We start from the raw sequence: 26,852 nt of genomic DNA on the forward strand, positions 1-26,852 counted from the left end.
GGCGTGGCTAAGCGGGGAGAAGCAGCCAGCGCTGGCGGTGAAAGTGGAGCAGGTCTGTGGATGGAAGCGTGTCGCCACTCTTCTTGCATTTCTGTTTGTTTGTGTATGCACACTTGTCATGGGCATGAGTGAGAAGTCACTCCAGTGCTTTGCAAGACCAGTAAGTAGTCTTACTACACAGTAAGTGCTTGACTCACCGCCAAGGACGCCATTTCAGAGAAAAAGACCAATGAGGGAAATGAGTTAATGAAAACATCCATTTAAACGAAAAAACAAACAAACAAACAAAAAAGAAGCCCAGCGGTGGTGGCGCACGTCTTTAATCCCAGCACTCGGGAGGCAGAGGCAGGCGGATCTCTGTGAGTTCGAGACCAGCCTGGTCTACAAGAGCTAGTGCCAGGACAGGCTCCAAAGCCACAGAGAAACCCTGTCTCAAAAAACAAAAACAAAAAAAAACAAACAAACAAACAAACGAAAACATCCATTTGTCTTGTCTGTCCATCCTTCCTTCTTTTCTTTCTTTCTATCTTCATTTTTTAAGACTAGGTGGCATTATGTAGCCCAGACTAGTTTTGAACATTTGGTTTTGTCTTTCTGTTGTTGTTTTGTCTGTTTTGAGAAAAGGCCTCTTTTTGTAGCCCCTGTTGGCCAAGAACTTGCTTTGTAAACCAGACTAGCTTTGAACTCACAGAGATCCACCTGCCTCTGCCTTCTGAGTGTTGGGATTAAAGGTGTGCGCCACCACACCTCCCTTAGATTTGAACTCTTAGGTTCAGTCAGTCCTTTGGTCCTAGCCTCTCAGTAGTAGCACAGGCTCTACTGCTGATCTAGTTTTCATTTTCTTTGTAAACTATCAGGGAATAAGAAAATATTTAAACTAGCAAAAAGAATAAGTAATACGTTTTAAGGATGTTTATCTTGCTGTTTGTTACCTTGGCTTACTCACTTTACCTGGAATTCCAAATTTGTGAGCAAGGATGCAGGGAAACCACCAAACTAGACCACTCCCCGGGTAAAAAGAAAGGTTTATTGGGGGGTCAGACTGCCAAGCTGTTTCTCAGGGTCAGAGAAGACGAAAAAAACAAAAACAGAAAACTCTTGCCAGTATTAGGGGAACAAGTAGCATTTAGGGGGAAGATGGGGCAGGGAACGCCTGAGCCAGAACAGCCGGGAATAGCATGGGGACTTTGATCTGCTGCAGGTTTGTTTGCTGGAGGTAACTGGCTGTAGATAAGGAAAATAATGGCTTTTCCTGACAAACAGAAACCTGCTTCACAAGATTGGTGAGGGATTCTGAGTTTAGGTTTTGTGTGTACACTAGCAGTCTTTCTGTTTACCCAGAGCCCAGACTGTCATTCAGGACACTGTCGCCTGAGCAGAGCCCAGACATTGTCAGCAGCACTGCCATTTTGGGGCCCTTTGGACCTAACAGTATTCAAACTGATATGTAGGACCTATTGAGATCAGATTTAATACATAAACAATATTTTTTTCTTCTCAATGGATCTATTATAGCAAAATAATGTATTTAATTGAAATGTCATTTGGAGGAATCATACTTCAAATGCTTTTTATGTGTTAATTGAATAATAAATCTTTAAATAGTAATAATATGCTTCCAAAGAATGTCTAACAAGGGTTCTAGGGTAAGGTTCAGAAGGTAGCTATAATGGCTAGTGTTAATTGTCAACTTGGCAGAATCAGGAGTCACTTGGGAGCTGGGCCTCTGGGATTAGCTTGACTTAGTTAGGGTGGGCAGGCCTTTATGGGTCACACCATTCCCTGGCTGGAATACTGGACTGTATGTGGAGGAAGGGAGCTGAGCAGCAGCAAGCATTACTCTCCTTCTTCGTTGCAGGTATATGACCAGCTGGCCTACTTTTGCTCCCTTGGCTTGTTGATGGTTACTCTTGGTTGCCAACTTGACATTCCTTGGGAAAGGGACTGAAGAATTGCAGCCGTCAGATTGGCCTGTGGCATGCTTGTGAGACGTTTTCTTAGTTGCTAGTTGATGTTAGTAAATACTCAGCCTGCGTGGGTAGCTCTGCCCCTGGGCACATAGTCTTGGGTTGAATAAGAAAGCTGATAAGAGTACGGGCCAGAGGGAGCAAGCCAGTGACCAGTGTGTTCCTCCATGGTCTGTGCTTCAAGCTCCTGTCTGGAGTTCCTGCCCTGCCCGGTGATGGATGGTGACCTGCAAGCTTAAGTTGAAACAATCCATTTTGATCATGGCATGTATCACAGCAGGAAGGTATACTGGGACAACTTCCCTACTGTGATGGATTCTGTCTTAGATAGGTTAACTATTGCTGTGGAAAAAACACCATGAGCAACCATAGCAACTCTTAGAAAGGTAACCATTAATTGTGGCTGGCTTATATTCAGAGGTTTAGCTCATTGTTATGAGCGTAGGAAACATGATGGCGTGCAGGTAGACGTGCGCTGGAGAGGTAGCCGAGAGTCCTGCATCTGGATCTGCAGGCAGCGGGAAGAGAGACTGAGCCCCTCGGTTTAGCTTGAGCTTCTCACCCCCCAGTGACACACGTCCTCCCACAAGGCCATACCTTCAATAATGCCACTTTGTATGAGTCTAGAGAGGCCATTTTCATTCAACCACCACAGCTCTGTAGCCTTGAACCGTGAGCAGAAATAAGCCCTTCGTCCCTAGGTACTCTGTCAGGGTGTTTTATCGCTACAGCAGGACTTTAGCTTAGTGGTGGTGTGTATTTAGCGCACCAGGTCCTGGACTCACTCTAGCACCAAACAGACAAATACACGGAGAATTCCAGGATGAAGAGTACTGCAGGGCCCACCTATGTCACGATTTAGTCCCCAGTGATGGGCAGAGCTGCCTGGCAGTGAGTTTGCTTGGGGTGTGCAGATAACTTGAGCACTTGACATTTGTTTATTGGTGTCTGAGATGTCTGTTTCTCTAGTTGTGGTATGAGGAAAAATTGGTGGAAATTTGATAAGATTGGATAAATGAAGTTGCCTTCCAGCAGGAATGGTGGTTTATTACCTCGGTTCTCTTTACACTAAGTGGGTTGAAGAACTCTTATCGCAAGAATATGTTATTTATTAATATCTCTTTCAAAAATTACAAAAGAATTCATACTGTATTTTTAAAAGAAAGAATGAAAACTATAAAAACATACAGAATATTAATAAGATCTCCAAGTCCTACCATTGATATCGATCTTTTTCATATCATTTTCCTTGCAGATATAAGCACAACATATGGGGCTTGGTAGTCTGGTTGGGTATCTTCAGTAACGTTTTGCATATTGCTTATGTATATTGCTTTGCCACCGTGCTAGACCCTGAGCAACTCCACAGCTCATTAGATACAGGCACGACCATCATTTCCAGCAGCCACATTATATACATTGTGTTCCTAGTCAGTCGTTCTTCCATTAATGACATTTAACGTTTCTCTTCTTTGTTTGCACCACTGCAAACATTCCAGAAAAAAATCTGTACATATGTGTGTATTCTTACATACTGATGCTTTTGTTTTTATTAGCCCTCAGAGCAAGAGTTTATTGCAAGGAGTTATCTGGGGGCTGTGGAGTAAATCCAGGGCCTTGCTCACATGAACATGGGCTCTCCCCCCGCCTACACTTCCAACCCTATATTTTAATTTCTAATTAGCAGTTATTGAGTCGCTTTTCAGAAGGTTGGAGTCATTCCCTTTTATTAACAATGCATAGTGCTCTTTTGCCTCCCTCTTCACCATTCCTGGATATTAGCAGTCTAACTTTTCTATTATTATTTTGCTCTGTATTCTTTTGTCTCTTAGTGGTGTTGAGTACGTGGCCATATGTCTAGCTTCTGCTGATATGTACCCTTATCAGCTGCCCACTGCATCTTATACATGTTACTTTCTACTGACTTGGTTAGAAGTTTTTTGTCAAGTTACAGATTTTTTGAGAGAAATTTTAAACCTAGGTATTGCTTTTTATTACTGTTTAAACTTTGTTAGTGATGCTTTCTTCCCCTTTAGAAGGAGTTTTGTTTTGTGTATTTAATGTGTCAAGTCTTGTTACACATTTATTTTAGATTTTCTACTTCTAACATATTAGAGCCCCTCTAAAAATGTCCTGCTCTTGTGGAATATTAGTTGAAGATGTGTTACATTTGTTTATACTGTGCAGTATTTGTTTAGTGATGCAAAGATGGCTTGCATTCTTTTATGCTGCATTTGTTTAACTTTGTGAAGCTGTGCTACTTTGCCTGCTTAAAACACCTGGTTGGTCTCATCAAGAGCTGAACAGCCAATAGCTAGGCAGAGAAAGGATAGGTGGGGCTGGCAGGCAGAGAGAATAAACAGAAGGAGAAATCTGGAAAGAGATCGGAGATCAAGATAAGAGGGAGAGGAGTCAAATTAAAGCTGGGCATTCATTAGAAAGAATAGTCTCGGGGCTGGAGAGATGGCTCAGAGGTTAAGAGCATTGCCTGCTCTTCCAAAGGTCCTGAGTTCAATTCCCAGCAACCATATGGTAGCTCACAACCATCTGTAATAGGGTATAGTGCCCTCTTCTGGCCTGCAGGCATACACACACAGAATATTGTATACATAATAAATAAATAAATAAATATTAAAAAAAAAAGAAAGAATAGTCTCCATGTATTTATTTGGGAGCTGGGTGGCGGGTCCCCAAAAAGAAAAGAGCAAAAAAACAAAAACAAAAAGCAACCAACTACATCCTACCTCTTTTAGTTTTTGGTTTTTTCTCTCTTTGAGTTGTTGTTTTGCATTAACACAGAATTTGTAACCTAATGAAATGTGTTTGTATGTAGTAAAAAAATCAGGATCTAATTGCTCTTTTATTTTTATTATTTACTTATTATATAGGGGTACATGTCCCCCACACATGTGGAGGTCAGAGGGCAAATTGCAGGAGTCCATTCTTTCCTTCTACCAGTAGATCTCAGGGATCAAACTCAGTCCTCTGGCTTGTCAGCAAGGGCCTTACCTGGTGAGCCATCTCTGTTGCTTTAATTTTCCTTTCCTGGTGTGTGTGTGTGTGTGTGTGTGTGTGTGTGTGTGTGTGTGTGATATTTATATAGTTATCATTGGATCTCAAAGTTAACAAGATTTTCATGACTTTAGTACAAATTGTCACTAGGATGAGAATTGAAATTGGATATAGGATTTCCCATACAAAAGAACAAATTCCAAAAGCTTATATACTTTAAAAAATTTTTGTGATGCTGTTTTGTTTTTAAATTTTTATGTGCATGGGTGTTTTGCCTACATGTATCCTGTGCCTAACGGACTTGCTGGGGCTGAAGTTAGAGGTGGTTTTCAGCTGCCATGTGGGTGCTGGAAATTGAACTGAGGTCCTCTGCAAGAGCAGCCAGTGTTTTAAAACACTGAGCCGTCTCTCTAGTTCAATGATGAGGTTTTTATTTCTCTGTGATGTGGAAAAAGGAGACACTTTTTTTTTTTTGCAGTTTTGAATAGCTGAGTTTTCCTATAAGAAAAAAAAACTGTAAATAATTTAATCTTAGTGTGCCACACTGTCTCTGACATTCTAGCTTGATAGTAGTCATAGACACCATAAAAAATGAATGTGCCTGACTGTATTCCAATCAAATTCCAATCAAACTTTGATAAAGGAAACAGATGCAAGCCAGATTTGATCTGGTTAGCAGCTGAAGTTTGCTGCCAATTTCTTTCTTTCTTTTCTCTTTTTGGTTTTTTGATACAGGGTTTCTTGGTGTAACTCACTCTGTAGACCAGGCTGGCCTCAAACTCACAAAGATCTGCCTGCCTCTGCCTCCCAAGTGCTGGGACTAAAGGCTTGCGCCACCACTGCCTGGCTCTCTCTCTCTTTTATTTATTTGTTTGTTTGTTTGTTTGTTTATGTAGAAAAGGACATCCTTGCTGCCTCTTCCTCCTCCACCTTCTCCTTTTTAAATATATTTTTGCATATGGGTGTTTCACCTGCACGTGTCTACATAGTGTGCTGTCAGAGGCTAGAAGAGGGTGTCATGTCCTTTGGTATGGGAATTACAGACAGTTGTGAGCCACCATGTGGGTGTTGGGGATTGAACCCTGGTCCTCTGGAAGAGCAGCCATGCTCCCAACCTCTGAGCCATCCTCCAGCCCTGCTGCCAACTTCTAATCTACAGAGGTTCAGTCTCTTCTTCCTGGATCTTTCTGTATCTAAACCAGTGTTCTTAGGATGGTCTTATCTGCATCAGATTGGCCCATGGGCATGTCTGTGGGGCGTTTCCTTGATTGCTTATTGAGGAAGGAGGGGCAGCACTGTATAAAAAAGTTAGTTGAGGGAGCCTGGGGGAGCAGGCCAGCAAGCGTTAGTGCTCCTCCGTCTCTGCCTCAGTAATCTACCCCCAGTCCCCCACCCTGGCTGCCCTGTGGCCTGAAATGGTCAGTGTCTTATCACAGCAACATACAGCAAACCAGTCAGCCATTCAACCTGTTCTCTTTGTCCGTGTCCTATGAAGTGAAACATTTTGTAATTTTGTGAACATTTTGTAAATGAATGTTTTAAACAGAAGTTTTGTTCCAGGAGAGGAAAAGAAATGTCTAGTCTGTGATTGCTACACGGGCTTTGAAAGAATGTTGTCCTCCAGAGGAGGGGACCAAAACAGGGGTATAACAGGAAATATTCCCAGTTAGGGGACTAGCACTTTAGTTTTTCACAAATCGCATGGCACAGTCTGCTTAGCTACTGAAGTTAGGTCAGTTTTTACAATACTCAATTAGTGTCTTTCTGTTTTCTCCTAAGTATAGCAAAATTTAAAACTTTGGCTTCTGGGGCTAGAGAGATGGCTCAGAGGTTAAGAGCACTGACTGCTCTTGCGGAGGACCTATGTTTGATTCCCAGCACCCATGTAGTATCGCACAGACGCCTGTAACTCCTAGGTGATCTGATGCCCTCTTCTGACCTCCACAGACACTAGGCACACACGTGGTGAGCAGAATATTCATTCAATAAAAATACATTAAGATGTAAATTTAAAGGTAAACAAATAAATGAAACAGGCTTCTAGGTTATTTTGATATTTTTTTTTTCTTGATAACCACAGTTTCATTGTTATAAGTCAGGAAAGTAGAGGGTTTGCACAATATTGTCTCAATTCATTTACAAATAGTCAGGGGCTGGAGAGATGCTAAACAGTTAAGAGCAAGTACTGTTCTTCCAGAGGACCTGGATTCAGTTCCCAGCACCCACATGGTATCTCATAATAAATAAGCATCTATAATTTCAATCCCAGGGGATACAAAGCCCTTTCCTGACCTCCGCCTATGTGCCTAACCAGGCCACACAGATGCCACACAAATATAGATATATCCAGGCAAAATATTCCTACACATAAAATAAAATAAAATAAAATAAAATAAAATAAAAATAATTGAAAAAAAACTGGTTGGTTTTTTTTTTTTTGTGACCTCTTTAAAAAGGTTCTTTTGACTGGGTGAGGTAGTTCACGCCTTTAATCTCTGCCCTTGGGCAAGGCAGATTTTTCTGAGTTCAAGGCCAGCCTGGTCTACTCATTGAGTTTCAGGACAGCCAGGGCTACACAGACCCTGTCTCCACCATCACCTCTTCTACCCAAAAAGGCTCTTGACAGGCATGGGGCCCAAACCAGCACCTCTAACCCAAGCACTTCGGAGACCGAGGCAGAAGGGTGACTGTAAACTTGAGACTTTGCCTCAGAACAAAACAGAAGGACTCATTTGCTTTTTGAAAACTAATTTGATGAAATTTTACCATCTTCAGATCCCTTTCAGTTCCCGATGGCCGCCCGTTGTTTTTACGGTACACCTTACCTCACTGGTGGTTTTCAGTGCTCTGCAGCTGTTGTAATTGGCCTGTGTCTAGGTTAGATAAGCCGATTTATATTTTAATTTTTTGTTTGTTTTGGTTGCTTTTTCCAAGAGGCTTTAGAAAACTCTAAGTAGGAAAAATGATGTCAGAATAATTGCCCTGATCGGTGATAATTAAGACCTTTCATCTGTGCCTTTCAAAGAGCTTTGAGAATATTGTTTCATAATTCCCAAATTGCCTCTGAAGTGGTGAGGCAAATGCCATTACCCCAATTTACAGAAGTAGCTGTGGTCTTTAAGAGCTGAGAGATGAGCTTCACACAGAGTTAAAAGCAAAGGTGGGGATGAATTTAGGAAAAGTCTGTCTGTTATCTTTCTAGATCTTTCCAGGTCCGTAGTGTTTTTAATAGAACCATGAGGATTATTACACTACCTTTTTTCAGGCCAAAAGATTAAAAACATGAAATTTTCTTTCCTATTGGGTTTTCTTTTCTCTTTCTTTTTGTTTTTTTTGAGACAGGGCTTCTCTGTAGTTTTTGGAACCTGTCTTGGAACTAGCTCTTGTCCTCAAACTCGCAGAGATCCGCCTGCCTGTACCTCCTGAGTGCCGGGATTAAAGGCGTGCGCCACCACCGCCCAACTGGGAAAAATTTTTAATTAGCAATAACCAGAGCTTGAGAATTTCTAAGTGAAATTCTGTGCCTTTCATACCCAACTAAACACTTTCAGTAGGTGATGTCAATTCAAACCATTTAAGATTTACTGAAACAGCAGACACCTATGTTTACTGTTACCTAAGTGCCCGCTCTGTAAGTAGCACCTTCTTGGTAAACATTCCCTGGTCTGCTGTACCTAGTAACCAAACCTCATTGAGATACTGGCTATTTATATTGTTAACTTTTTGGATAAAGAGATATTTCTGTATGTAAACTAACATTCTAATGTGGGGGTGGTCTCTTAAGTCACATCCTACAAATAGCAAAATGTATTGTCTGCCTCGGGTCTATTAAAGATTGGTAATTGTGTTCCTGGTCCTCTAAAGGAATCTGGTCTTTCAGCAAGCTCATCCCTCCACTGTTTCCTCCCCACAACTTACCAGGCAGATTTCTACCACAGTTCTGTGCTCATTCAGTTTATTCAACCTAGCGTGTCGTATTTCCCATCTCTAGCGTGCAAGGCCCAACTTAATACTCCCCATTATCAGAAAGTGGTAATAAATAAAATCAATGTCAGTAAGTATTCTTTAAAATAAACAGTTCAGCCTTTTTATTTTATGTGTATTACCATTTTGCCTTCACGTATGTGTGTTTATTACATGTGCAGTGCTCATGGAGGCCGGAAGAGAGCACACATTCCCGGAGAGCTGGTGCTGCATACAATTGGGAGCTGCTGTGAGGGTTCTGAGACCCAAACTCAGGGCCCCTGCGAGAGTACCAAGTGCTCTAACCACTGAGCCTTCTCCCTACCCCCCTTTGCAAGTTTTTTATCTCATTAATAGGAGGGCTTTTTTGTTTTGTTTTGTTTTTGTTGTTTTGTTTTGCTTTGTTTTAAAGGAAATTCAGGACAGTTTTATTGGAGTTTGAAAGAACGTAACAGGCCAGATAAACTGGGGTTCTTCACAGCAGCCAGGAAAAGCGGGGAAGAGCGAGTTCTGGTTTCTGAGTGAGAGCTGGAGAAAGCAGGAAGGCTCAGTAGTGGCCACGTGGCAGCAGCTGGGTGGGGTGGAGGCTTCATTTCAGTGAGACAGCAGCAGTGCCAGGGTAGATGGGCTAAGGGCTCTGGCATGCTCTGCCCAGGAAAGAGGGAAGGAGGGAGGCTTGTGCTTTCTGACTAGTGTGACCCGGGAGATCTGTGGGTGAGAGGTCTCTGGGAGCATTTACGCGCTCATCTCAGTAAAGGGCTAACTCCCTCCCGTTTGTGTGTGTGTGTGTGTGTGTGTGTGTGTGTGTGTGTGTGTGTGTTTGTGTGTGTCTGTGTGTCTTCATTCCTTCTGGCTTCAGGCTGATTTTGCTTTGTAAGACCCAGGAAGGCTTGGGACTTGTTTGTGCAAGGTGTGTTCCTGCTGTCTACATCAAAGGGTGTTATCAGCCACTGACCACACAATTTTTAAGGGGTTACAGACCGTCAACTGCACAGCGCATGTCAGAGAATGCTACCATGTTGGCATTCATACATCCCAAAGGGGTCTGTGACAGGAGAAGCACCCATTGTCTGACTTGGAAGGGATGTTATTGACCATGGATCATAGCATTCATATGTCCTAAGTGGTCATGGGAAACAGCTAGCTGCAAATAGCCCTTTCTCCCTGCCTAACAGCTGCAAATAACCCTTTCTCCCTGCCTAGCATTCCTATAAGCTCACTTTTCTGTACATAAGAGGGTAAAGCAGACAAAGCCGTCCCTTTATTACAGCTGCTCACTGCTTACCCCAGCTCTTCAGTGCTTTCTGCCTGCGCTGCCTGACTTGATCACTCCTGGGCCTGCCTGCCCCGACACGTGCTTGAATTAAAGGTGGTGGCTGTGGCTATCCAAGAAAACAGAACGGGACATCTGAGTAGAAAAGTCATCTAGGTGCTCAGTAGGCAGTGTCTTAATAGTTAAGAAAGGAATTTTCAACTGACTTCTCCCTCCCAGTTACAAATAATTAAGAGTAACTTCTAAATAAGCATATTTAATTATGGAGTGGAATGCTAAGAAGTGAAATCATTTTATTTTTTAAAGATAAAAGACTTTTTAAAAGAAAACAAAGGGACATAAAGTGGGGCAGGGACTTGGAGGGGCCAGGTAGGGGCCAAAGGGGACAAGAGAGGACAGGAGGATGGATGTGGCCGGAATTATTACAGGGATATGAAACTGTCATAGTGTATATTTTTAAAAGGAGAGGAAAGCTTTTATTTGTCTTTAAGTCGTGTGTATCATATGTTCGTGTGTACAGAGGTTGACACCACACCTGGCTTTTACACAGGTCTTCATGTTTGAGCATCGAATCTTTCCAACACCGATATCATACTTGTCAAAACCTGGGGGTTTGGCCCAGTGAAGCAGAGCAGTCACTAGACAGGGCTATTGGGAGGATTCATTTCCTCCAAAGGGTAGACTTTGGGAGGAGGGGGTATGTACGCAGTGACTTATTCTGGTCAAGAAAATGTAGTTACTCCGGTGACTTTGCTCATTCAAGTCTTCCTGCCAACATCTGACTAGGGAATTATAGTTACCTTTGTTCAGAGTTTTCAAATGTTTTGTGTTCTTTTATGGAATCTTTAAAACTTTCTAAAAGCCTCTGAAATGCGACAGATGAAGAATGCAGGCTCCAGCACTTTAAGTGAGCCGTTGCCGTTCCCAGGATATTATGTGACAGAACTGGGTGCAGAGCCCGCGTCTTCTGGCTTCTCCTCTTGTGTTCTGTAATTTTATACTGGGTCTTCATTATCTCCCTACAAATGATGTCATCTCGTGTTACCAAAGGATAGCAGTGCTGGAGCTGATTGTAGGAGATAATAATAATATGAGAATTGAGTCTTGTGTCTGGGTCCGTTCTGAAGCCTACTTTCCTGACGGAATTTCATATGCCTGTGAGCTCCTGTAGTCCCAATTCACAACAATAAATGTATACTGTGGCATCCTTTCTACTATTAGGAATGAGTTGTCAGTTAGTGCCTCCTGGGTGGTCCTGGACACTTGTCCATCAAGGTGCTTTTGCATTCAGAATGGATTCAGATGTTGCTTGTAAAATGCAGTCTCTGAGGGCAAGGCACAATCTAAAAAAAAAAAAAAGCAAACAAAAAAAAAACAGTTTTATAGAATATGGAGTAACTCAGGGCAGGGCACAGCCTGAGCTCAACAAGGTCTCAACATTGTTCTCTGAAACAAGAAGGAAGTAGGAAAAAGTTCTGTCTAAAACAGCCAAGTACATAAAACAAATGTAAGATTTATTATGCAGATTTAAGTATGAATCTTTAGTGATTTGATCTTCTTGCTTTGTCCTTGAGAAAGAAATTTTTGTAATATAAATGTAAAGGGAGCTAATTTAGCAGGTAAAGACGCCTGCCACCAAGCCTGACAACTGGCACTTGAGTCCCAGCATCCGTGCGGAAGGAGAAGGCTGACTTCTGTACATGCCGTGGTATAGTTCACATACGTGGATTGATTAATTAGAAACACCATATATCTGTTTTTCAGGGCTTCTATGTTTGGTGTTTCTCAAAATTTTTATGTGAAAGAGGCATATTTTAGACATTCACTGGGTCTTATCATTTTGGGGTGGCATCTTCCATGCCCTCACCAGTAGTACCTTTACTTTTGTGTCCCTTTAGCTTGGAGTTTACATTGGTGCCAGGGGTCTGTCTACAATACCCTGGGAGCGATTGGGAGCACTACTTTATTAGCTTGTAATTGCAATCTGAGACTAGAGACTTCTGTTTTTTTTTGTTTGTTTGTTTGTTTTTGTTTTTCAAGACAGGGTTTCTCTGTAGCTTTGGAGCCTGTCCTGGAACTCCCTTTGTAGACCCGGCTGGCCTTGAACTCACAGAGATCCGCCTGCCTCTGCCTCCCGAGTGCTGGGATTACAGGCGTGCGCCACCACCGCCGGCCAGAGACTACAGACTTCTGTTACTGTCTTTTACATGGTAAAAAGTTCTTTTATAAATGAGGAAAATACGTTTTAAATAGATACTCTGCTGCTTTGGGGAATAGAAAGCATGAAAATACCAGTTCTCAAGGGCAGAAAGACCTCACTGTTCAGTCCTGAGACCTTGCCCGTTTCCTTACGGCTGGACCTGGTCTGGGCCAGTTCTTCATATTCTAATCCAGTGGGTGGTTTGTTAAATAAAGACTTATTAAGAAGGAAAAGAAGCAGACAGTATGCCTGATCCTTTTAAGGAGACAGACTCTCACAGCTCACACAGTAAAAACAAGCAAAGCAGGATTTACTGTGCGGTTTGTTGTTGCCGGATGCAGTTGGTGCCCCAATGTGAGAACAGCCTTCTGTTTTTATCAGGTACAGGGTTAGGCGCCAGGAATCCCTCACATGGCCGTTTCTCACTCTCAGAGCAAAGGGCCTGTTTTAAAGGAAAGAGGCTGGTGAGGAATGTGGCTGCAGACAGGATAGAGTGGAGGATAGAGAGAGAACACTGAGACACACAAAATGCAATACTGAGGCTTGGATATTTGCTAATTAGCCTTTGCGACAGGCACATAAAATAGATGCCATTCTTCTATTCTTTCTCATCTGGAAACCTTAAGCAAATTAATTTTTCCACCAGAATTGCACAGCCAGTAATGCTGGAGCTACATCTAATTTCAAACAGTGTAACCTTCAAAATAACAGTGACATCCCCCCCAATACTGCTTTGGGTTTCATGGCTACCTGAGATGGAGAAGGTTACTTCCTGACTTCTCTGTGGACGGAAACTGGGTACAAAATAGAATTTGGAGTTGGGGAGATGGCTCAGTAGATAAGGCAAGCGTGAGAACTGTTTGCATCCCTAGAGCCCACGTGAAAGCTGGACAGGCCTGGCAGCAGCCTGTTATCCTAGCATTTAAAAGTCGTAGATGAGGGGTTGCCCCCTGTGGGGGTGGGGGTGGGGTGTGTGACTAGACTAGGTCACACAGGTGAATTCCAGACTCATCTAGAAATGCTGCAGAGTAAATCAAGTGATTGAGGAGCAGGGCAGCAACTTCTGCCTCCCACGCGTGTGAGCATGATTCATTCAAGCATACTACATACATGCACTCACATGTGCGCGCGCACACACACACACACACACACACACAAATAGCATGTTTAGATTCCTTCTTAACTCTAACTTTCAAAATGCTCCAAATGTGTACTGACTTCGAAAGGTACCGGATCTCAGGAGTAATGCAGTTGTGGGGCTAAAGGATTCGCTGCCCTCTGAAGGTTTGACAGCTGGATCTGCCACAACAACAGAAAGGGAATGCATGGCTCTTAACACTCAGGTCACCAGGAGTCATACAGAGTGTGAAACTAAAAGACCACCAGATGGTTGGGCCGTAAAAACCTTTCTCACAAGGGCCAGGGAAGACAGAGGTGTAGGCAGCTATGGAGGAAGAAGCTGTAGAGGAACATGTCATTATGGGGACGTGATAACTGAGCCTGGAGAACAGACAGTATTCTAGGCCAGATATACCAAGCCTTTGGGCGTGGTGGCAACTCTAGGGTTTTTTCCTGGGAGTTAAGCTTCTGAAAGATGGGCCCTTAGGTAGGTAGAACTTCAAAGAAGCGTTTCTTCCGGGGCTCTGAGTCCCAGCATAGCACAGACAACCGAGAAGAGCTGGTCTTTCCATGTTAAGTACGTCTGCAAAAGCATGTGTGTATTGCTGGTAATTTCCAGTAAGCCATTATAGTCTAAGGAATAGAGGCTAGTGATATCTCTGGGTACCACATCTTCATTGTTCATATGTTTAGATTTCCCTGCAGTGGATGTTAAATTAAACCCAACACAGCATTGTAATGTATCTCTTAGAATCGGTCTCAACCCTGGTCCCCTGCCCTGTAAGTCACATAATTATAGAAATTCTTATTAAAATGTTTTATTAGAGATATTATTTTATTTTTTGTGTTTGAGTGTTTGCCTGCTTGTGTGTATGTACACTACATGTGTACCTGGTGTCTGCAGAGTTCAAAAGAGGGTCCCCTGAACCTGGAAGTAGGGATGAGTGTGAGCTACCATGTGAATGCTTAGATCAGAACCTGGAGTTAGGGGTGAGTGTGAGCTACCATGTGAATGCTTAGATCAGAACCTGGAGGTAGGGGTGAGTGTGAGCTACCATGTGAATGCTTAGATCAAAACCTGGAGTTAGGGGTGAGTGTGAGCTACCATGTGAATGCTTAGATCAGAACCTGGAGGTAGGGATGGGTGTGAGCTACCATGTGAATGCTTAGATCAGAACCTGGGTCTTCTGCAAGACAGCAAGTGCCGTTCTTATCCCCGAGTGGTTCTTAACCGAGTCACCCTTCTTTCTCAAGAAATTTCCTTTTAAAGTTCATATTTAGTATTTTACTTTTCATGGATAAAGATAATTTGAATTTTTCTCTTCAGATTTGCAGATAGAAACCGGAAGCAGCTGCTTGAGGCCCTTCCTCGCAGCTTGAAATGAGGGATACAGAGGTTTCTTGTTTCTTTTTATTTCTTAACCCCCGGGGAGTATTTGATTTTCATTTGACGATGGGGGAAAAGACAAATGACAGAATATTTGAGTTAATAATACAAAAATAAATAAATTTGATCCCAAGCCTCCAGGGTGGTATCTCCACAGTTAATATTGCAGCTGCTCACCCTTGCTTTGTTCCTTCTGTGTCTCTGACACAGACAGGGTCAATCTACCGTGAACTGAAAACCTCCGCTGGCGTTTTCTGAGGAGCGGAGAGGGTGGGGATATCACACCAACGCCATGGGTTGGCGATGCCCTGGATGCCAACTCAGGTGAAGTTAAACTCTCAGTTCCTGGTTTTTCTATGTGATTGTTGAGTATTTGAATTATTTCTTGATTTGATTACAAGAAAAATGCTTGAATTGGGTCTTCTTCCCTGTCTAAAGACTGACAGTGGTGGCAGGCAAGAGAACAGAGTTGGGAGCTGAGCCCGTAAGCAGGGCGTTGGCAGCTCCAGCCTGGAGCCATGCTTGTGTTTCTGCCCCGCCACAGCCAGCTGCCACACCTCTGGTATTCTTCCACTAGCTGATGGCTGTGTGCTTCCTGAGTTATACTGCAGAAGGGTATCAGAGGCAGCCTTAGGCTGACTTCAGGCCTATGTACCTTGGCCAGACTATATTGGAGAGTCCTAGAGTGAGTCAGAGTGAATACTTTAGCTTTTCCCTTTGGAAAAGAGAAACAGTGTATAACTAACCAATACCATTTTTATGGTGTTGGGTAAGATACAAATAAAATAGACAGGTGTGCTGTATAAGCTTACTTCTCGGGGAACCACTGAGTCACCTCAGAGACCTCAGCAGTAGACCTGTTCAAAACCACCACTGCAGCTATGCAGTCAGAAACTACAAACCAGTGCACCTTGAGTCAGCTCTAAAATGGTGGAATCTTGGTTTAGATTTGGATTTAGGTTGGTGTGGTTTCAAAGCCCGTGTTACTAGATATGAGAGCGTACAGAGAGCCACACGCTGGCAGAGGATGTGGTAGTTATCTCATCAGGTTCTCTAGACATTCAGAGGAGGGACGGCTTGTTGGTCGGGTAGGATCAGGAAACTTCCTAAGGCTGTAGGAGTTGGGCTGAGATGTAGCTCAGAGCTGGAGTGCTAGCCTCACATGCACGAGGACCTGTTTGCTTCCTAGCCTTAAAGACAAGTAAACCAACAAACAAGTAAATGGAATACAGCTGTGTTCTTATTCATAACAGTGCATGTGCTACCAGGTCTGTGTTTTGCACGGTCATCAGTCAAGCCTCGATTCTGTGATGAGACATGATCACAGACGCTCCCTGCCCATCATCTTATCCTTGGCTTAGCTGGAGGATGATGTGGGTCAAAGATGAAGGCTACTAAAGGTTGAAGCTCAGAGTTTAATACATTTGTCTTCTCACATTCCAAAAGTACCTGATCTGGTTTCTAATGACTAATTTGATTTTCTTAAATGACAAGACAGAATTGGTGATTTCTTGTTACTGCTGATAGAAAGCTCCCCAGGTTCAAGCTGGTGTTCTGGTTCTGCTGGCTTAAAATTGACATGATAGGAGAAGGACTCTCATTCTAGAAGTTTGGAAGTTGGGTTCATAGAAGAAGGTAGTCTTGTTTCTAGCTCTCCTGCTGATGATAACAGGCATCTATGTAGTGAATCCTCTCTACCCATCCTACTCCGTTGGACTACAGAAGGAGCCAGAATGAAGAGCCATAGGAACTGAGCTTACGTATAGCAGCTTTCAGCCCATGCCCACATTAACTCTGCTGTGCTTCTCCGCATTAAATGGCTGCTCTCATGCTCAGCGCTCTCCAGACAGGCAGGATGTGAGCTGTCACTGGCCATCTACAGCCTCCTCCTCTGTCTTTCTTTCCCTCCCCGCCCCTTTCTGCCCTCCTCTTCTGGATGGGACCAAACCCAGGGCCTTGTACTTGCTAGGCAAGTACTCTACCACAGAATTAAATCCTCACCTGAACTTCCCTTTGAGTCTTTATTAAAGTTAACTAAACCGGAGACTAGCATTCAGGTGTGGATACACTAGTAACTATCCATGGTGGAATTTATGTTATACATAAATGTATAATATAAACTGAGATTGTGAAGTGACAAGTGTTTAGGTTCTAAAGCCAGCCAGTCAGAACTGAGTTTGCTTTGTTTGTTTGGTTGGCTGGTTGGTTGACTTTGAGACAAGGTCTTTCTCAGTAGCCCAGGGTGGTCTTAAATTCATGATGTAGCCCAGGTTGGCCTCCAATCCATGCCGACTCTCTCAGCCTCTTTATTGCTGGGATCATAGGCATGAACAACTATACCTGGCCAGATACATTTTTTTTTAAATGGCTCTTCTACTTCTGTGGCTTTTCAGAAATTATCCTTTATCTTTCTATAAAATAGGATAAAATTATCCTCACTGATCTGAAATGAAGTATAGACAAGGCTTGGCGTTTTGTTGCTCATTCTAGTTATCATTTTCTAGTATTTAAATATAAATTTGTCTCTCTCTGAACTTCAAATTCACTGGCATTTTCCCACAATCCTCCCTTCTGCTATCTCTTTTTTTAGGGGGTAGTGGAAACACAGACTCTTATGTAGCCTAGGCTAGCCTTGAGCCTTCTGTGTAGCAGAGGATGATCTTGAACTTCTGATCTTCCTGCCTCCACTCCCTCAGTGCTGAGGTTATAGGCATGCGTTACCATCCCCACTCCCCGCCCTACCCCTGTTTCTGAGTCTCTGGCAGTGAGAACCCGAGGCAAGCGTTCTGCCAGCTGAACTACATCCTCAGCCCTGGCGTTTCTTTCACTGCAGTTTTTCCTCTTTGCCAGGGGCCAGCAGCGAATCCCTGTGTCCACCCCCACAAACTTTTCTCTTTCCCCCACTTTTTCCAAAGCTTTTATAGTCTCTTACATGAATGATGTTGGCCAGGAAAGGGTCTTAGTTACTCCCTGGTTAGGAGCTGGCTGCCTTTGTCTTTCACAAAGATTTGAATTTTGAAGCTCTAGTTTATGAGTTGTGGACAGTTTTAAGTAAACGAGATCTCAATTTCTTTTATTACTTTATAAATAATACCAATCAATTTCCACTTCCTCCCTTCCTCCCACTTCCCTCCTGTTCCCCCACACACACTCTCCCTCCTCCCCCTCCAGTCCTGAGAGAGGGCAAGGTACCCTGCCCCTTGGGAAGTCCAAGGCCCTCCCCCCTCCATCCAGGCTTAGGAAGGTATGCATCCAAATAGAATAGGATCCCAAAAAGCCAGTACATTCAGTAGAGACAAATCCCAGTGCCATTATCATTGGCTTCTCAGTCTGCCCCAATTGTCAGCCACATTCAGAGGGTCCAGTTTGATCCCATGCTCATTAAGTCCCAGTCCAGCTGGATTTGGTGACATCTTGAATTTTGCATGCAAATGGATGGAAATAGAAAACACTATCCTGAGTGAGATAACCTAGACTCCAAAAATATGAATATGGTATGTACTCACTCATTAGTGGACTCTAGCCATAAACAAAGGACATTGGGCCTATAGTTCGTGATCCTAGAGAAGCTAAGTAATAAGGTGAACCCCCCAAAAAACATATATAGATTCTCTTGGAAATTGGAAGCAAACAAGATCGCCAGGCAAAAGTTGGGAGCATGGGGGTGGGAGTGGGGAGAGGGGAAGGAGAGAGGGGGGAGTAGGGGAGGGTTGGGGAGAGCTTAAGGGAATGGGATGGTTGAGATGGAGGAAGGGCAGATATGGGAGCAGGGAAGGAGATATGTTAATTGAGGGAGCCATTTTGGGCAAGAGGCTTGGTCCTGGAAGGGTTCCCAGGAGTCCACAGGGATGACCCCAGCTAGGACCCTGGGCAGTGGAGGAGAGGGTGCCTGAACTGGCCTTGTCCCGTAGTCAGACTGATGACTATCTTGAATATCATCATATTTGTCCAGCGATGGATGGAGATAGAGACAGAGGTCTGCATCGGAGCACTGGACTGAGCTCCCAAGGTCCAGTTGAAGAGCGGAAGGAGGAAGAATATGAGCAAGGAAGTCAGGACCACGAGGGGTTGGTCCACCCACTGAGACACTGTGCCTGAGCAAATGGGAGATCTCAATTTTCTTTTCTATCAGCGGGATTAGAAAATACCACAGCCCATAAAATCTCTTATACATTCTGACAGTTTCCCAGATTTGGTTCAATCTTTAGGTCAGATGGGCAAATTCTGGCAATTCTATGATTGTTCGGAGTAGCTTACTTCTGGGTTTGTCTCTTGGAGTTAACAGGGACTGTTATCGGATCAAGTGAGGCCATGCGTGTGAAAGGTCTCCAGTCTATAGACACCACGTTAGTGTGAGAGCTGATCTTTGTGTTTGGACAAAGGCCCAGTGCCGACTGATGTCAGAACACACCCTCAAAATAGAGATAGTTTCCTCTCTGCCACCACTACCATTGCCTCCAAAAGCTTCAGCAAGCTGTGTGAGCTAGAGAGCCCCATCTGACTTCACCCACCATGGCAAGCCCTCGCCGTCCCTCAGACTCACATTTCTCTCAGAGGATGGTGTTCCAGAGCAAGGGTTTAGGCTCGGACACAGCATGTGTGCAAGGCGCAAGGTGCAAGATCTGAGAGTGGAGAGTAGAGAACTCTTTTGTGCCGTTTTCTAATCCTCTTCCTGACAGCTTTTATTCTGGCAGTACTCACAGAGTAAGTAACACATCAAAATAAAGGACAATTAGAATGTGGTAGCCCTGGCCAGTCACAGAATGTCAGTGTGTGTGTGTGTGTGTGTGTTTGGTTTGGGGGAACACAGTGTTGCTTTGTTTTGAGTTTGCTTTCTTATTTTGATTTAGCTATTAGAAATTCTTATTTGCATAATATGTTCAGGAAACTAGGAATTAAGTCTGAGATTGTTGACCTTATCATCCTATCATCTACAAATACCAGATCCTTGCTTGATAAACACAGGACCTCTAAGCACTGGGGAGTGTAATGAACTCAATTGTGTCCCTCTAAATTCTGTACTGAAGTTTATTTTGCCCTCAAAAAATAACGATGTTTTGAAGAAAGAAGTTAAAAGGAAGCTAATAGGTGGGGCTGGAACCCAAAGTGTCTGATGTCCACGTGAGAAGATAGAAACAGCAGGGGTGCCTTTCACAGAGAAGAGGACAGGGTTAAGAATGACATTAGGAGAAAGCAAACCCGCCAGCCGATTGCTCTTGGGTTTTTAGCCTCCACAAGCTACAAGAAATCAATCCGTGCCGTGCGTGCCCCCCAGTCTGTTGTAGTGTGGAACCTCTGCAGACTCACACAGCAATGCAAACATGGAGAACTCCACAGAATCAATCCCCACAACCCCGCCCCCTTTCCCCAGTCATCTAAAACTTTATCTCCCCACGTCAGTACTTTATGAATTTGAAAACCATCTTCCTCTTGGTTGTTTCATCCCCTCCTCCTCCTGTCAGTGTCCTCTGGAGTGACAGAGAGACCTCTTGCCTGTTTCCTGTTACTCGTAAATAACTCACAGCTGCCCCACTGGGACCCTGGCGGCTGGCAAGTGCTGTTACTGGCAGAGCAAATGGGCAATCCCTCTACTTGGAGAAAATCTGCCCTCCCAGAATTAATTCAATTAATACCACTCTTCCTTCCTCCCCTGCCAAGGAATCTGTCATTTAGTGCTCCTTTCTGGCTTTTCTTAGATGTTTTGTGTGGTGTTTCCTGATCTCAGTCTGTACATTACCAAGCACTAGGAGTAAGTGCCATTTCATAATGGTTTCCCTCACCAATGATGGTTGAGCTGTGCCGAATGGCTTTGGTTTGGGGCAGAGGAAGCAATCTCAATTCCTTGTATGTAAATGTTACGGTTTGTCAAAGCTGTTTGCAGGTAAATTTGACCTAAGGTGTACCTCATCAGGAATGATGGTGCACCCCAGTTTGAAATTCTAAATAGAGTAGCACCGGTCACTAGTGTGTTCAGAGCTTGACATTTGGTTTCTCACAAGCTTCAGTGAAACTGCTCCTCTTTCAGCTTGACGGCTTTAAACTATCCAGCAGTTTTTCTTTGTGTGCTATGTCCATTGTTCTGTGGAAACTAGCTCCGCTTTACCCAAATTAACAAAATTTCCTCCAGGTTACACCAGGGCACCAAGCCAGATGTGATGTCACAAGCCTACAATCTCAGCACCTCGAAGGCTGCTACAGGAAGACTAAGACTTCATGACCAGTGTAGACCACGTACAAGATATTACTTTAAGAAGACTGGGCAGTGGCTCAGCAGTTAAGAGCAGTGGTTATTCTCCCAGAGAAAATGAGTTTAGTTCACTGCATCCATGTCGTGGCTTACAACCGTCCCAACTCAGTTCTAGGGTACCTGACGCCCTCCTCTGACCCCAGGCTTAAGGCATGCTCGTGGTGCACAGACATACATACATCAGACAGTACACACACATGAAAATGTCCTGAGAAAGAGTCGATCTACCATATCATCCTACAGTTCCACTGTTGGGCTTATGTCCGAAGGAAATGAAATCACTACGTCAAAGAGACATCTGTACCCCTGTGTTTATTACAGTATTATTCACAATAACAAAGAAACAACCTAAGTATATGTTGACAGATGAGTGGATAAGGGAAGTATACATATCAATTATGGAATATAAGTCAGTCATAAAGAAAAAAAAAGAGCAAAAACCTGTCATTTGCGTTATCACTGGAACTGGGGTACACAATGTTAAGTGAAACAAGTCAGGCTTGCCAATCAGAAGTGGCATATGAAAACATTCGTCTCAGTGGTGACCTTTTATCCCCAGTACTCTGGAGGCAGAGGCCGGCAGATCTCTTGAGTTCAAGGATGGCTTGGGCTACATAGAGAAACAAAACAACAACATTAATCTCAGGCTGAGGAGATAGTTCAGTGGGTAAAAGTGCATGTCATGCAAGTATGAGGACCCAAGTTCAAATCCCCAGAACCTATCTAACAGCCAGACACATAACGTGAGCATCTATACTCTCAGCACTTCTACAGGGAATTAGGAAACACAGAGGAATCCCTGGATGTTGGTGGGCCAGCTAGCCTGGCGCTGCACACACACATGCGCACACAAATAACAACACAAAAAGCAGATAAACAGGGGCTCTGTCTCAAAACAAGATGGAAGGCTGGGGCTATGAGGCCCTAGGTTCAGTCCCCGGCACCTACTTTTAAAAAATGCTAATGCCCAGGCTGTGGAGATGGTAAAGGCACTTGCCTCCAAGCCTGATGGCCTGAGTGTGAGACCCAGGACCCACATAGGAGAAAGACAGAAGCTACTCCTACAAGCTCTCCCCAGCCTCCATGTGTGTGATATAGCAGTGCCCCACCCTCAAAAGTGTGTAAAACATTTGAAACAAGACTTCCGGAAGGTGAGGACTGACCCATGAGGTTATTCTCTCCGGAGGCATGGAGGCACGTGAGAGGTTATTCTCTCACGTGTGGCATGGCAGTGCACACCTGCACACACACTGACCTCACTGTTGGTATAGGTCATAGAAGAGTGTGCTGGGCTTGTGTCAGGTCCTGGATTCAGCAAAGAGTCGGTTTCACAGAAGGTTGAGTCTGGCGGTGGACCAGACACTGGAGAGGATAGGAAAGGGGAAGATGAGGAATTTAACTGGTGGGCCCCAATCTAGATGGGCTAAGATGTCCCACAGCTGAGCAACCGCAGACAAGACACTGCCCTTTCAAAAGGCTAGAAGGAAGGACTTTGGATGTTTCACCGTTAAAGGAATGAATAGGTGCGCTTGATTGATTTAATATCACAAATATGTACAAATTCAAAATATCCCATGGTGCTCTATAAATACAATTTTTTTATGTTTTCATTATCAGTTAAAAGTAGATTTAAAGGTTAGATGTGGTGGTGCACACTTTGAGCCCCATCTTTAGGAGGCAGAGGCAGGCAGATAGCATGGTCTACATAACAAGTTCCAGGCCAGCCAGGCAACCAGTAAGGTACATGGAAGGACCTGAATTCAGTGCCCAGAACCCCTGAAAGAAAGCCAAGTGTGGTGGTGTGCTTGTAATCACAGTGCTGGGGAGACAGATGGAGGTGTTTGGCTTGCTGGCCGGCCAGCCTACTCAGTGAGCTCCGGGCCAGTGAACTGCTGAGTAACAACTCCAGAGGCTGACCTCTGGCTTCCACACAAATGTGCACCTGTGCACATACACACTTACATATAGAAATCCTTCAATTATTAAAGAAAACTATATAACATTTGTGTGTGTGTGTGTGTGTGTGTGTATGTATGTATGTCTCCCAAGATGGATCCTAAATCCTAGTCTCTTCACATATAATACTGAGTTAATACTGCAGCCGGCTCTCACTGGAGGAAAACATGGTCATAATCTCTTTTACAGTTTCCTAAGTATATATTTATTCATTAATAATTGCTAGTTTCCGGACTGTCATTTCCAAGGCCAAACGTTAAATAAACATGTTGGAAACTTAAACTAACGGTCTCAGGAAAACTGAATGAAAGATAAAGGGCTTCCAAATCTTAGATCTTGTCATAATTTTGCCAAATTATGCCAAACTTATGCCAAACTGCCCAATGTTTATGAAAAAAGTTAATTACTTCTTTGGTTTGAAACATGGGAAGTCTCATTATTAATATGTTTGTATGTTTATTTGTGTCTGTGAGTGCAGGCGCGTGTCTGCATACGGATGCGCACACACAGGCCAGAAGAGGGTGCTGGGTGTCTGCTGTCACTGTTCTTGAATCTGAGGCCCACTCTCAGCTAAACTGGCAGCAGTGAGCCCTGGCAGTCCTCCTGTCACCCGTGACCTGGCCCTATGTCAGCGCAGAGACACAACTGCAGGAACGTGCTGGGATCCAAACCCCTGGTCGTCATGGTTGTCCAGCTCTTAACTCTTGGGTCATCTCTCTGGCCTCTGTTTATTATTTATTTGTTTATTTGTTTGTTTATTTTGAGAGGGTCTTCTGTTCCACAGGCTGGCCTCGAACTTGCTGTATAGTTATGGGTGATATTGAATCTGTAATCCTGGGATTACAGACGTGTTCCAACGTGCTGGATTTTACACATTCTGGATATCGAACTGCAGGCTTTGTGTATGCTAGGCAAGCATCGTGCCAACCAAGCTACATTCTCAGCCCCATGTTCTTCTCTTGTTTAAACTTGTTTTCTTAGACTAAATGAAAACTTGACAGAATTTCTAAGCTCCTTTCCTGTCCAAGTACAAGTTTGAGGACAGGATTCCAGTAGTTGGGAAAACTGTTTTTCCTGGTGGAAGCTTTCATCCAAGAGGCTCTTCTGGCCCTCCGTGCTCCTTTCTCCCAGGTCAGTGCTGTCAGTTCAGCAACAACAAAGTTGGTTTTCAAAGTCAACTCCCGAACGTTCTTGGCAGGCAGCAGCGCGACTCTCCCTGTAAGGGTGCTTGCTGACACTCCTTCTCCTGCCATTCTGGGTCAGGGCTGGGAGCACCCTAGGAGAAAACCTCTTCCCTCATAGAAGGCTCTCTGTGGACTCCTGTGGGTTAAACTGCAAAAATGCTAATAGGAAAAAGATGTTTACAAATAGTATTGTCATTGATATTTTAAATATTGTGTTCAGATACACACCCTGAAAACTCACAGAAACCATTAGACTTGGAAATTTGCTTACCTGATTAATGAAGGGTGATAAATAAAGTCACTTGGAGCAGTCAGTTGTTGGAAGAAAAACAATTATAGATATAGGTTAATTTAGTAAGTTTGTATAATTTATGTCAACTTTTTATCTTCACCACCAAAAAATTCCCCCAGTCTTCTCTTCATTTCTCAGTTTTTTGCTTTGATTGGATAGAAGAAACTTCTAGAAGGTTGCTGTTGATTCTCAGTTACCTTCAACTCAAACAATGTCAAAGGAGATTCTTGGGGTAGGATGTTCTGATCGCCTTTAGTGTTTAGAGAGGAAAATGTGCAGGTAAGAGTCTTAATCCCATGATTCTGTTCTAAACAGACAAAGGGCCTTGTCACTTGACATACCTGGAACCTTAATTTTACTCTCTGGAGAGCAAGGCAGTTAGAACATATAACCTGTAAGCGTTTATAGTAAAGTTACTCAGTAACTGTTCTTGAGGATAGAAAAGATTGACACTTTGGAATACCCATGTTTGCCCATCTCTTCCAAGACTGTTTAGAGTTAGGGTTTATTGGGGCATGAGAGGTTTCTGCCACATACTTCAGAGACCTGATTCAGACACTTACCTAACCTGAGGTTGACTCACCAATCCTGAGTGATTGGAGGCAATTTGGTGGGAGGAGATCCTTGAGGGAGGTCTTCCCTCACAGCGTGGGGTCGCCCCTGAAAACCGCCTGCTGCCGTTTCAAGATCTGGTCATTTCTTAGCTCTTCCCAGTGAACCTATCACGATTCCTTTTTAGCCGGAGTCACAGTTGGCCCAGACTAACTTGGGACTAATCACAATTCTTTCATTATTATATAAGGTGGAGACAGCACGAACTCTGAAGTCAGCCAGGGCTGGGAGTTTAGTATCTGACTGTGCCATTTTAAACTTTGCAGATGGGGTTTCCTGCCCTCAGTTTCCATCCACAAAGTAGCAACACCTAAGTCCTTCCCTTACATCTGTACAGTGCCGATCGAACCCCAGCAGAGCCTCTCATAATGAGATCAGTAGCACTCGTCCCTGTTTACACTTGGGCTTCATTGAGGACACCGTGTGGATTTGCTTTGCATGGTAAAGCATCACAGAGGTTTAAAGCCCAAGTCTGGTTCACTGCACTGGGGTCCTGGGCCTCTGTCAGGAGCTTGCTTATGCCAGAAGATAGCCGTAGCTGCACCAACTTGCTTTCTGTTCCATCACTGTGAGGAGACACCATGACCAAGGCAACTTATAAAAGAACGCTTAATTTTGGGGCTCAACTACAGTTTTCGAGGCTTAGTTCGTGATCATCATGGTGGGAAGCTGACAGGCACTGGAGCAGTAGCTGAGAGATTGGTCTTTGTGTGAATTTTTTGAACCCTCAGAGCCCATTCCTGGGGACAAACCCTCCAACAATGCCACACCTCCTAGTCCTTTCCAAACAGTTCCTCGGCTGGTGACTAAGCACACGAATAGACGAGCCTATGGGGCCATTCTCTTTTAAACTGCTACAGCCATCTTGCAGGTTTCTGAAGCCTCCTCTTATGTTTTACAGGAATCTGAATTTCTGTGTCTGGAATTTGATGAGGTTAAAGTCAAGCAGGTCCTGAAGAGACTGTCGGAGGTGGAAGAGAGCATCGGCACGCTGATGCAAGCAGCCTGACGCACGTGTGCGTGCGTGCGTGCGTGCGTGCGTGCGATTGGAAGAAGTATTGGAGTGTTCCTGAGCCTTGCCGCTGACCCTGTGACTCCTGTGTCCCCACTGGTGGTACCAACGGGCATTGCATACATATGTGAAAGTCTCAAAGAATAAATAAAAAACATATTTTAAAAAGTGACTTTAAAAAAAGAAAACCCCTCCATTTCAAATCTTACTGTGTCCTCTTGCTGGCTTCTTTTGCTTTCACATCTGCTCCATTGGAGAGGTTCCCACGCATAAAGATTATGAGGAACAATTATAAAAAGCACTGAAATTACAAAGGAGGCTGCTGGGTAAACAGCTCCAGGTAAAGCTCTCGTTTACCGTGCAAGGAGGTGGGCAGGTCTAGGGTCTCACCTCAGCGCCCAGCTTGAGCCTGCTGAGATTCTTCTGGGACTGACTGATGGAGCTGAATTGGTGTTTTATAAATCTAGAGGTTGGGTTTCATCTGAGTAGGGATACTCAGTTTTGTAAAATTACATTTATCTTCTGTGAATGTGTATGTGGGTATGTGGAGAGGGCCACATGTCACAGCGTACCTATGGAGGGCAGAGGACAAGGAGACTTAGTTCTCCCTTCTATATTGTGAGTTCCA

At 43.9% G+C, this 26,852-nt stretch overlaps 1 protein-coding gene across 1 annotated transcript in view; it reads left to right on the top strand.

The window, feature by feature from the left end:
- Commd1 (copper metabolism domain containing 1) overlaps nt 1-26,422 on the top strand; it is a 105,442-nt gene extending 79,020 nt beyond the window's left edge. Inside the window, exon 3 of the mRNA XM_041668743.1 lies at nt 26,114-26,422. Coding sequence (XP_041524677.1) covers nt 26,114-26,221 — 108 coding nt within the window. The 3' untranslated portion in view covers nt 26,222-26,422. The remainder of the gene's footprint in view (nt 1-26,113) is intronic.
- Nucleotides 26,423-26,852: the final 430 nt, after the last annotated feature.

Source organism: Microtus oregoni, unplaced genomic scaffold (genome assembly GCF_018167655.1).
Source record: "Microtus oregoni isolate MIOR12 unplaced genomic scaffold, Mior012 000019F_ref0000042, whole genome shotgun sequence".
In the NCBI taxonomy this organism is placed as follows: domain Eukaryota; kingdom Metazoa; phylum Chordata; class Mammalia; order Rodentia; family Cricetidae; genus Microtus; species Microtus oregoni.